The sequence below is a fragment of the Crocuta crocuta genome, unplaced genomic scaffold (assembly GCF_008692635.1).
Source record: "Crocuta crocuta isolate KB4526 unplaced genomic scaffold, BGI_CrCroc_1.0 scaffold69-1, whole genome shotgun sequence".
NCBI lineage: Eukaryota > Metazoa > Chordata > Mammalia > Carnivora > Hyaenidae > Crocuta > Crocuta crocuta.
The window spans coordinates 1376118-1389248 of record NW_027551577.1 but is presented as its reverse complement, the minus strand read 5'-3'; the positions used below and the strand labels follow the sequence as shown (position 1 = coordinate 1389248).

Here is a 13131-nt window from a genome sequence, read left to right as displayed (position 1 = left end):
TTTTCCTCTTTCTTTTGGAGATGCAGGTTAAAAAGAATCTTCCAATTCTTTGCATTCTAGCAATTATCTGTGATTCTAGTTGACTTTACTAGAAATACCTCATGTTTATGTTTGAGACAGTATGTCTTTCTGTAAGGAACTTCATTATTTCCATACCAGTATCTTATTAGGTCTTCCTTTGTTCCCAGGAGTGTTTTGAGTACTTGGTTTCAGTCTGTATAGGAAAAAATGGAGGTACTGGTACTCTCACCATTTGAAAAAAGAACAAAACAAAAAAACCCACACAAAACTCAGGTTTTCTATCAGCCTACTTTCCACTTGTATTTAAATTTCAGTCAGCTTAAATATTAGGTTAAATTGCATACTCTGAACCTTACATACGAAGGAGTCTTCGCTTTTGGTCACAAAATTTTCCTAGCTTTGGATTTTCAGAAAAAGTTTAAATATGTTCATCCCTTTTCCATTTAAGGTTTTTGGAATATAGTTTTTATACATACCTTTTGGTTAGAGTGACTTTTTTGGAGTTGTGGCATCCTGTTACTTGTTTGAATCTGGTACATCTTTTCTCTCTTCCTAAGATATTGTGAAATATGTGTGTGATATTTGAGGTGAAGTTTTAAAAATTGTACATTATATTTGGTGATAATTGGAAACTGGTAGTCTGTGATAAGGGCATAGTTGAGAATAACCATTGTATTAAGATCGGTCTTTTCAAATTCATTTTTTACTTTTCTTGCCCAAAGGAAAAAAATTAGTAACGCTGTATGGTTTCCTCATGATAATACTGAGGTTTTAGAGAGAATATTCCTGCTTTACTTATCTGAAGAGTTGGAATATTAATACATATTGCACTGGGTTGTTTGAGAAATCAGTGGGATAATAGATGTGAAATGCCTAACACAGGGCTTGCACAAAGTAGGTTCATTACAACAAAGGCTATATGTAGCATAAAATGTAATCACATTTACAGAGAATTGAGAGTCATTGGAGCAGGGAACATTAGTATATGCCAGCAAGTTCTGTTCTGGTCTGTTTTTAAAATAATTTAAGAGTAATAATTCAGAGAGGAGCAGAAATTTTCACTAAAATGAATCTTTATCCTTACATTGGTTATCTGGAAGCAGAATCAAATAAATAGGGAGAGACTGGCAAACCATAGCAAAATATTTTTTATCTTTGCATCTGCCCTCAGGATTGCCATTTTCATACTTCTACCTACATTAGTTCACTCTGAGCTGTTCCTTTTGCTATGTGTGTAGATTTCTGAAATTACATTGTTCTAATGAGAGAATGCAGTTACCTTAGGAGGCACCCTTAGTTTGTTTAACTTGGTAAGGAAGTTGAAGTCACTCTAATGAAGTTGAAGTCACCCACGAAGTATGCCTTTCTGCACCTGACATTCCTTCCCGAGGCGGGACTCCTCCCTGTGAATAAGAGGAAAGGCTCGGCCAATTACTTTAGACAAAGCCGTGCAGCTGCTGAGCCGGCTGGGAGGAGTCTCCGGAGCTGGTACAGTCCGGGGCTTTTTGCCACCTCCTTGTATTCCCACCGCTTCACCCAGCAGAGCACCTGAGGTGGAGGTTGAGAAGGGGGTGTCGCTCTTTGCAGGGGACCTCCTCCACTGGGAGGGCGGGAGGGCGGGAGGGNGCTGCCAGGTTTCTGCTGGAGGCAGATGCTTCCTGACCTCGGAGCTCCGCTCCTCCCCGCCACACGGACCCGAACATCGGGTCGGCACACACCCCCTCCGCGCCCCCGCCGGAGTCTCAGGTGGCACCACGGCGGCATCCTGGGCCACAGATCTGGTGGAGAGCGAAGGGGTGGTCCTTCTGTCTGGACCCCTCGCGGCTGACTCACAGGAAGTGCTCGCGAGCTTGGCACTGGGCGAAGCCGCTCCAGGATTCCGCCCCTCCCCGCCGCCGGCCCGCCCGCCTCTCCGATGTAGGCTTTGCGGTATCTCCCGATGGAACAATGAAGTGGTTCCAAGTTTGCTAAGACTGCCAGGGAAAATCTTGGGACTTCTGTGACAGTCTTCAGAATGGTTTGCCACCGACCTTTCCATGGAGCTGTTATTTAAAAAAGCCCTTCCCTTCGTGGATTGCTTTGTCTGAAGATTACTCAGGGTGACCATGGTTCAACGCTTTAGCCTCAGGAGGCAGCTATCCAAGGTGGGTAGCTTGGGTAGCTTTGTGTGTTTGTCTAGGGGGAACTCTCCCTAGATTCGGCGCGGATTTCCTTTTTCTCTAGAAGCGTTCTGTCAAGCCTGCCTTCCTCCAGAGCTGAGGAGGGGCAGGGGAGGAAGCGCTGCCTTTTGTTCTTTCCTCTGACAGACACAAAGGTTTCAGACTGACTGCGCTGGCAACTCCAGATTTGGTTCTCCTAGAACCAAAGTGGGCCTCCCTGAATGTGGAGGAAGTTATAGTTTGCTTCTGAGATACAATTTCCAAGAGGGGGTGCGTGAAAGAGAATAGTGGGTAAAAAGTGCATTTTTAATCAGCAATTAATCTAGCAGCTTGTTGACCAAGATGAAAAAACTGTATTGGTCTGTGGAATCCGTGCTTTTGTACAAAATTTAGTATAAAACCAGGGACACAGCTTCCATACAATAGTTGAGTAAGCCAAGGCCTGTGTGAAAATATTAAAATGAGCAGTTAGGAAACTCACATACTTAATGAAGGAGTATGTGCAAAGCAGTAACCAGTAGGCTCACAAATCAAATCTTTACAGAGTTCTGCTTAAAAAGCAGGTTTCATTTGTGCAGTTTTGAGGGGAAAGTCCTATTAACCTAAGGAAATCAAACTTAAAAAAAAAAAAAAAGACAAAGCTCTCTTGGAAGAGGGACTGCCGATTTTCTGAATCAGCCCTAGCTGCGGCCAGCCCTGTCTTGACCCAGTCATCGAGTTCTCTACGTAGCTAATGCAGAAACTCGTTTGGAAAGAGGTGGGCTGAGAGTTGAGCTTTATTTCAAAAATCATTCTGTTCTTAAGTCTGTTTTGAAAATGTAGCAGTTAGTGGTTGAATTATGTCACAGTTCATTCCCTACAGACAGAAGCTTAAACAAATAGTAAATCAGTAGTCATTCTTCACTTTCTCAGTTGTTTGTCAGAATTGTTAAATCCTGAAATGTGTTATTATCTTAAGGGAAAACCTTTTAGTTCCTCAAAGGTGACCTCAGTGTAGAATGTGTGCATTCAGGCAGAAATGAGCAATGCTCTTGGGTCCATCCACATGTCAAATTTCATCTCTTTTCTTGGATCGTCAAGCCTAACAAGGGACTTTTTATGAGTAGTAAAATAAATTTCCCTTGCTTCTCTTCCTCTAGTTCTAGGTGTGTGTGTTGGGGGTAGTGGGCCAAGAAACCTCCAGATTTCTTGTAAGCAATAAAAAGAATCATTTTTTGTTTTTCTTAGAACAACCTTTAGTTTATGTATTTCCAGATCTGTAGTACATTTAAAAAGCAGAAGTGGAGATTCTCAGGACAGTGATTTTTCTGCACAAGTGTGTCTGAAATAGTTCAGAGCCAGGTGATAATTTTCTAATTAGAGAATAATTTCATTCTAGGTATTTTGCTACTAATATTTCTCTCCCAGTTCTTTTTTGAACTTTACTCTTCTCACACTGTACCATATACTGTATGCTTTATACCTGACTGTGATTTATAGAAAAGATGCTTTTTGGGGAGAATCAGGGGCACATCTTCTCTGTAACATGAAGAAATAAAAGGCACGTTATATAAAAAACATTCAAAGAGGTAACCTCTTTTATTTCCTTTTTTTAAACACCCCTCCCCTCCACTTTAAGGTGGTTTCTAGGTCCCACACTAAATGGATAGGATCAAATCTAAGGAAATTTGTTTTCTATCACGTGCCCTTAATATATAGTATATATGTTCAGTAATGAATTGAAAAATAGTATTCTTAATCATTTGAGTCTATATGGGTGCTGAAATACGAAAGACAAATGAATAGTTAGGTCATTAATGTTCTTGCAGTGAAGGCACTGTACCTCTATTCTGTCTTTTCAGCTATACCCATATGTTACCTGCAATCACAGGACCTGTCTTAACCCAGTGTGTGGTATTTTTGGCACACATTGAACACTGAAAGTGAAATTACGTTGTTGTAGGTCAAAAACAGTTGAATAATGGCAATTTCATATGATGCCAATGTTAGCAACGAGTATTTTTGCCAGTAATAAGTAATCTTCCACAGGTATACAGTTGTCTTAAGATGATCTTATATTTTAAAAAGCAATTTCCTATTTTAACAAAAAGAAGTACTCATGTGATCATCTATAAATTCTGTTGGAAAGTTTTTGAAAAAAATAATTATAAATGTTTATAGTGATTTTAAACCTAATATCTAATTTAGATTCTTTTTATCTTAAGTTTGATAGCCATGTTTACTTACACTGGATATTTTCCCTGGATGATTCCTCTAGGCTACTGATGTTCGCATCTGAATTTGTAAAAGGAAGAAATAAACGAAGAAATAGATGAAGTAAAAATCTTCAGTTTTAAAAAGAGATGCTCTCTTATTCTTTTTGACTAGATCTCAGTTACCTGACTCCCAGAAAAGTTCTCTTTTCTTTGCCCTTTAGATTTTCTTTTTTTCTAAATAATTTTCTAAGTGTATTTATTTTGAGAGAACAAGAGTGGGGGAGGGGCAGAGAGAGAATCCTAAGCAGGCTCCTTCCTCACTGTCAGCCCAGAGCTGGACTCTGGGCTCAAACTCACAAACCACAAGATCATGAACTGAGCTGAAATAAAAAGTTTGAGTGCTTAACTGAGCCACCCAGGCACCCTATATTATTTTCTTTCTGCATAGTTTTCTCACATGTGACTTCAAAAATACTAAGAAAAGCTTTTTCTTTTTGCCCTAAGTCCTCTGTATGAGCTAGTCAAAATAGTCTGGAACCTGCCAGTATGAATTTACCATGTAGTTCTCCTCATGAAACTTCAGGTTAGGTGATATCAACTTTATTTTGTCATTAAAGAAATCAGTTTGGAGAAGCTAAAGCATTTGCCCAATCAGCAGGAGGTGGAGTCAGGTTCAAATTTAGGTCTAATTCCAAACTGATTGTGTTTCCACCCACCAGCTGTCTCCCTAAACTTCTGGTGTTTTAGTCAGCTAACTGTTACGGTCACTGATGTTTCTCCATATGTTTATACATGGTTATAGAAAACAGTATAGTAAGTAACTTGGGTAACTTCCTTAGAGCAGCTCTTTCCCCTGCAGTTGAAATTAGTATCTGATAAGATTTAAATTAATAAACTTGCTAAGTGTTTCCTGCGATTGAAGTTTTTTTTTCTTCAGCCAGAAAAACATTGATTTGAATAAGATAGTTTATTTAATAAAGGCATATTATATATAGTTTGAAGCTTAACTGCATGCATTTATGTGAACCTTTGAACTGTACTGCCTTTTAAGAAACTTCTGTTATGAAGAAAAAGTTACTCCTGAGTTTCTATAATAATGTTGAAGAGATGAAATATGAGGAGTTATACAATCAGAAGGTCTTAAGTCACTCTGACTCTAACCACCGCTCCCCAATCTTTTAAATCAGTAATAGAGGGGCAGCTGGTGGTGCAGTCTGTTGATCTTGGCCTCATATCTAGTGAGCTCAAGCCCTGCATCGGGCTCTGTGCTAAATCAGTTTTTCCAGAAACTTCAGTATTTTAGAAGGTATAATAAAAGCTGAGGAGGCTTTGAAAAATGGTTTTAAGCCCTTTTAATTTCCTTTTTANAGCAGGCTGTAGGCTCTGAGCTGTCACCACAAAGCCTGATGCCGGGCTCGAACTCATGAACCACAAGATCATGACCTGAGCTGGAGTCGGACACTTATTAACCCAATGGAGCCACCCAGGCCCTTTTTATTTTACTTTTGAATGGTAATGATTTTCATAAGTTCAAAAATTAAAAATTACCTGTGAGATATTGCTTTTAACTGTGTCTTTTTGACTGGTTTAATATCCCTGCCACCCTAGGTGACTAGTTTCTTATTTATCCTTCCACTGTTTGTTTATGAATATGTAAGAAAATATGCTCACATGTTTCTTGACCCTTCTAAAATGAAAGATAAATGCTGTACAGTTTGTTCTAAGATAATAACATGGACTTTACTTTTCTAGATATGAATCTAAATAGTTACTTCAGTTTGGGGTTCACATTTTTTATGGGAGGCTTAAGTTCTTTAGGACAGGTATACGAACACAGAATGTACTTTCCAGATCAAAGGTAACTAAAATAACAGCAAATTAATGACTTGATTCTCTTTCAGTTCATAACACATTTATTTCCTACTTGGTTTGAGTGCTTTCTCTTTCTATATTAAAATTTCTCATATGATAAACTTAGAAGATAAAAATCATACCATTATATCTTGGTTTGGCCTATGAAGAGATTAATGTGGGTTTTTTCCCTCCTGTTCTTCCATTGATTTGTTGAAATTATTTAATCCAGACTTGTAGAGCACTTGAAAATATTATTGTCTAAAAATGCTATTCTTGCCTTTCCTACATTTGGCAGTGTCCTATTATTTGATATCAGTTTTGTATCTGCGTAAGAAACTTAAGATTTAGGGAGGTATTTGCTAATTTGAATTCTTAATAAAAACTTACTTTTTTTTTAAAGTAGTTTCTTTTGTAGTTCTATTTGATTTCATTTGGATTTATGACTTGGTGATAATATATATGACTTACATAATTTTTCTGTGAATGTATTCTTATCAATAAAAGGAAGAGCGATCTTTCATTTCCATCTTAATTAGGGTCTTTTAAAAGTATTTTGAAGGCTGGGGCTCCTGGGTGGCTCAATTGGTGGAGTGTCCTACTTCGTCTTAGGTCATGATCTCGCGGTTTGTGGGTTTAAGCCCCACGTCAGGCTCTGCATTGACAGCTTGAAGCCTGAAGCCTGCTTCAGACTCTGTGTCCCAGACTCTGTGTCCCTCTTTCTCTGGCCCTTCCACACTTGTGCACCCACGCACACTCTTTCTCAAAAATAAACAAACATTTAAAAAGTATTTTGAAGGCTAAAGTGGTAAATTTTATATAGATTTTACCACAGTTTTTTAAAAAGCATTTTGAGGGGCGCCTGGGTGGCTTAGTCGGTTAAGTGTCTGACTTTCGCTTAGGTCATGATCTCGCGGTTCGTGGGTTCGAGCCCCACATCGGGCTCTGTGCTGACTGCCAGCTCAGAGCCTGGAGCCTGTTTCAGTCTGTGACTCCCTCTCTCTCTGACCCTCCCCTGCTCACGCTGTCTCTCTCTCTCTCTCTCCCAGAAATAAATAAAACATTAAAAAAAATATTTAAAAAAAATAAAAAGCATTTTGAACCCACTTAATGCTAAGTACTATATGGGTACAGTGTAGTATTATATGTAATTTAAAACTTCAAACACATAGACAAAGGAGTCTGTACTGAATGGATGCTTTTAAGTCATGGAAATGTGCACAACATCCCTCTTTGTTTGTTTAAGGCCCATTTGATTTAATTTTATCTCCGTAACTTCAGACATAAACTGGTTTCATACTGGGAAATATGTTGATATTTTTATTTAGCCAGCAGTTAAATGCTATATCTTCCTGTGAATCATTAATGCACTTTTAGGAGACTTAAATCAAGTAGTGATATCATCAGCATTGAAGGGTCATTCTGATGAATTACATGACCAAAATAGGAAGACTGAACCTGTCTTCTGTTAATGTAATGAGATCCTTAGTAAGATCAGTTCTGTATATTATGGTTGTGGTGGGGTTAGGTAAGGAGTAGAAAATGGCTTTCCTATTCAAATATATTGGCAATATTAGGCTAAAATAGAGAAACTGATTTAGAAATAGGTGTATGGTAACTCTTTAAATTTTAATAACTATGGTAAATTATAGACTATAGATCTGGAAAAGTGGAATGTGCTACTGACAGAAGACAGTTAATCTCCTTGGAAGTGTGTTGCTTTAAAAAAAAAAATATATATATATTTATTTATTTTTAAATTGTTTATGTTTTTATTTATTTTTGAGAGACAGAGAGAGAGCACAAGTAAGGAAGGGGCAGAGAGAGAAGGAGACACAGAATCTGAAGTAGGCTCCAGTCTAGCATAGAGCCCAATGCAGGGCTTGAACTTATGAACCATGAGATCATGACCTGAGTTGAATTCAGACATTTAACTGACTGAGCCACCCAGGCACCCCTAAGTTTGTTTATTTTTGAGAGAAGCAGAGGCAGCGTGAGCAGGGAAATGGCAGAGAGAGAGGGAGAATCCCAGGCAGGCTTTGCACGGTTAGGACAGAGCCAGACATGGGGCTCAACCTCATGAAACCATGAAATCATGGCCTAAGCCAAAACCAAGAGTCAGATGCTTAACGGGCTGAGCCACCCAGGTGCCCCAGCTTTTTTTTTTTTTTTTTAATGCTTACAACAACTATCATTTGGTGTTGATTTGAGTTTTATTTTCCTGAGAAAGATGGATATAGTAAATGACTCAATTAGAAGATTCTTTGAGGTAGAAATATTTTTTACCAAGAGTTGCTAGTTTTGAAGATCAGTGAGCTGATATGCTTGAAAATGCTTTGAAAACTGTAAAGTACTGTATTAATTTAAGCATTTTAGGTGATGGTATTTTCATTGTTATATTCCATAAGTATTTTTTATGGTTTTTAATTATTTATTTATTAAAATTTTAATTTTAGTTAACATACAGTACAGTATTGGTTTCAGGAGTAGAATTCAGTGATTCATTACTTACATACAACACCCAGAGCTCATCACAACAGTTGCCCTCCTTAGTACCCATCACCCATCTAGTCCATCACCCAACCACCTCCCTCCATCAGCTCATAGTTTGTTCTCTGTCATTAAGAGTCTTTTACGGTTGGTTTCCCTCTTTTCTCTCCCCCTCCATATGTTGATCTGTTTTGTTTCTTGAATTACACAGATGAATGAAATCATATAGTATTGGTCTTTCTCTGGTTGACTTATTTTGTTTAGCATAATACATTCTGGCTCAATCCATATCATTTCAAATGTCAAGACCTCATTCTTATTGATGGCTGAGTAATATTCCATTACACACACACACACACACACACACACACACACCCTACATCTTCTTTATCCATTCATCAGTCAGTGGACATTTGGGCTCTCTCTATAGTTTGGCTGTTGTTGATAATGTTGCTATAAACATTGCTATTGCATTTCTTTACATCAGCAATGCAGCAGAAAAAGAAATTGATCCCATTTGCAATTGTACCAAGAATAATAAGATACCTATAACTACTAAGGAAGTAAAAGATCTGTTCTGTGAAAACTATAAAACACTTACGAAAGACATTGAAGAGGACATGAGGAAATGGAAAAAGAATTCCATGCTTGTGGGTTAGAAGAACAAACACTGTTAAATGTCTATAGTATCCAAAGCAATCTATACATTTAATACAATCCCTATCAAAATACCACCAGCATTTTCCCCAGAGCTAGAACACATAATCCTAAAATTTGTATGGAACCACAAAAGATCCAGAATAGCCAAAGTGATCCTGAAAAAGAAAAGCAAAACTAGATGTGTCACAATTCCAGATTTCAAGCTATATTATTTATGTTTAAGTAATCTCTGTATCCAATGTGATACTGAAATTCATGAGTCTGGGATCAAGAGGTGCGTGCTCCTCTGACTGAGCCAGCCAGGTACTCCATTCCATAAGTATATTTGAAAAGAAGTGACTGTTCTTTAAAGCTATGACTTAAAATACACACATACCTCCCTCCCTTTTTATATGTACACAGGCTGTCTTTTGGATAGATAACAGTGATTGCCTGCAACACTTGGGAGTGGAACGTAGACTTGCTTTTTAAAACTATTTGCCACATATATTTTCTTAAATAATAGCTCTAGTCAAATGTGTTAAAAGTTCAAAATGTAGACATGAATTTCATGCTCATTATTTTTCAGTGAAAACCATTGCTAATAGTTAACTTAAAGGTTAATGATTGAAAGATGGTATTCTTCTAGGCTTGGTACTTTCTCCTAGTCATCCATGCAAATTGAAGATAACCTTTCTTTGTAACACATAACTTTGTAGTATAGAATCACTAACCCTTTAAAAATTCTTTAAATGAACCTCTTTAGGCTAATTAATCATACTATTCTGAAAGCATATTTTGGGAATGCTGTATAAAGATAGAAAACACATTTTGTTACATATTTATAGAAGACCCATGTAAAAATAATATGAAATATTCAGATTTGTTTTAATCATTTTGACTTACATGAGAAAACGAAAAGAAAAATTTGCTCTTTTGGACATGGGGTTAGTTATAACTTAACCTCTGCTCTATACATGGACCTGTAACATGTATATGGACCCATTGCAAAATGCATCAACTAAAAAGAATATCATGCAAATGGAACTTGCCTTGTGGTAACACAGGATTTCCATTAAATTTCCATTGGTTCTATCAAATGTTTTATAAGAAACACATCACTTTGTCTTTACTGGAAACTTTAATACAGTATCAGCTTTTAGGGAATACTAATATGAACATCCTTTCAAAATCTAAGATTTTATATTTCTTCTGGAGAAATTTAACCAAGGTAATGCGATTGCTAGCCTACATGGCTTAACTTTTGTGGAGTGAACAGAGAGGCAAATCTAGAAAACTATCTTTGAGATGATGTACATAGGTTCTTTAATATTATTGCTTAGTGTGTCGAATTTTAACTGCAGACTCTTAATATACATGTCTAATATTCTTTCCCTGTTTTTTAATCATTTGAAGATAAACAATGAAATGATACAAATAACACCTGAATGTAACTACCCATTCTCTCTTTGGTGTAGAGTATATATGTGTGTTGAGATTTAGGAAACTAGCCACAAAGTTTGATCTCAACAAATTCTCTTTGGACACAATTGGAAATCTGATCAGTGCTACTCATTAGATAGTGGTGAATGATTATTTGAATTTTGAGTTTTATGAAATGACATTATTAATCATTGTATTCAATAACACCTGACTATTGGGACTTTAAGAAATTTTAGAGCATCTAGTATATATTCTATGTATATTCTAACTTAGAAAGAACATGGAACATAGTAAATGGAGGTAGTACATTGTGTATAAAGATGAACGTCTACTTCATTTTTTACTACTCATTTCCTTTACACATATCACTCTAGCTACACCCCATTTTTTGCTATTTTTCAAATGTACCACAGTTCTGCCTCCGTTCCTTCGCATTTGTTCTTCCTTCTGCCTATAAAGCTGTTCTCCAAATACAGGAGGTCCCTGACCTACAATGATTCAGCTTATGAGTTTTCAACCTTATGATGGTATGAAAGCTATATGTATTCATTACGAGTCACACTTGGAATTTTGAATTTTGGTCTTTTCCCAGGCTAACAATATGTAGTAGGACACTCTGTTGTGATGGTAGGTAGTGGCAGCAGCTGTAGCTCCCAATCAGTCACACAGTCACAAAGTAAACAACTGATAGAACCGTTCTGTACCCATACAAGCCATTCTGTAAGTTACGAAGTTTGATAAGTTAGGTGTATTAAATCCATTTTCAACTTAACATGGGATTTATTTGGATGTAACTTCATTGTAAGTCCAGGAAGATCCGTATCTATATAGATTTCTCTTGTACATCTTTGAGGTCACAGCTCAGAGGTCACCTTTTCAGCAAGGTTTTTACTGTTTTCTTTAAAATAGGGGCGCCTGGGTGGCTTAGTCGGTTAAGCGTCCGACTTTCGCTTAGGTCATGATCTCGCGGTTCGTGGGTTCGAGCCCCGCATCGGGCTCTGTGCTGACTGCCAGCTCAGAGCCTGGAGCCTGTTTCAGTCTGTGACTCCCTCTCTCTCTGACCCTCCCCTGCTCACGCTGTCTCTCTCTCTCTCTCTCCTAGAAATAAATAAAACATTAAAAAAATTTTAAAATAGCAAAACTACTTATACACACACACCTTTTCCCCAACTCTTCTTATTCAGTTTTTCTTTTCTCCCTCCAATCTATTTAGTATCATCTGATACGTTGTATGTTTTTCTTACTTTTATGTGCTCTCCCATGCAAACCTTGTGATAAGAACGGTTATCTGTTTTGTTCACTTCTATGTATAGCAACCTAGAATAGTATCTGATATCTGATAAGTGCTAAATATTTGTTTCATGAGAGAATTTAAGTGTAAAGAACAGTAAAAAAAAANTTTTTTTTTTTTTTTTTTAATATTTATTTTGGGAGTGGGAGCTTGAGAGTGAATTGAGGAGGGGCAGAGAAGAGGGGAGAGAGAGAATCCCATGCACAACGGCAAGGTCACAACCTGAGCCAATATCAAAGAGTCAGATGCTTAACCAGCTGAGCCACCCAGGCACTCCATGACTACTTCTAATCCAGCCTCCCTTCTGCTGCAAAATAATCTCATGTATGATAAGACTTGCCATGTAGTAGACACCAAATATGTATTTGTTGAATATCTGTGAATATTATCTTCTTTCCCAGATAGACAAATAAAAAAAATTAGAAATGGCAATAAACTGGCAACCTTACTCTGGTTCTTGAATTAGAGATATCCACTTTTCTAAATTCATCTTTTTGACAGGATCAAAAGAGCCAAGAAGTAGAAACCCAAAGTTTTTCTGTTTTTTGTGATTCTAGGCAAATCACTTACTTAATTTCTCTGTGCTTTAGTTCCTGAATCTTAAAATGACATATGTTTACTTAGTACCTCACAGAAACAATGGATGTGAATAATTTAAATACCATTGTATTTATTTATTTTTTAAAATATATATATTTTTTACTTATTTCTAGGAGAGAGAGAGAGACACAGACTCTGAAACAGGCTCCAGGCTCTGAGCTGGCAGTCAGCACAGAGCCCGACGCGGGGCTCGAACCCACGAACCGCGAGATCGTGACCTAAGCGAAAGTCGGACGCTTAACCGACTAAGCCACCCAGGTGCCCCAATATACCATTGTATTTAAAACTCTTAAATATAAGGTGATATTCCAGATCACAATTTACAACTGTCAAGTAATTTTAAATAGTCAGAGCCATGAAAGTGGCTTTCAGTCCTTTTTTTCTCTTTGGGCGCATATTGGAAAATAGAGGATTCTCTCCAAACCTCCTCTTTAAAAATAAA

General features: G+C 37.4%; 1 protein-coding gene across 7 annotated transcripts in view; it reads left to right on the top strand.

The window, feature by feature from the left end:
• The window catches only part of TMCC1 (transmembrane and coiled-coil domain family 1), a 261826-nt gene that overhangs the window by 139067 nt on the left and 109628 nt on the right, over positions 1-13131 (top strand). The window contains exon 1 of one of the 7 annotated variants that reach the window (XM_077751627.1): positions 2004-2165. The exons of the other annotated variants lie outside the window; for them this stretch is intronic. Coding sequence (XP_077607753.1) covers positions 2127-2165 — 39 coding nt within the window. The 5' untranslated portion in view covers positions 2004-2126. Of the gene's footprint in view, positions 1-2003; positions 2166-13131 lie in introns of those variants that run through there. 7 annotated transcript variants of the gene reach the window in all.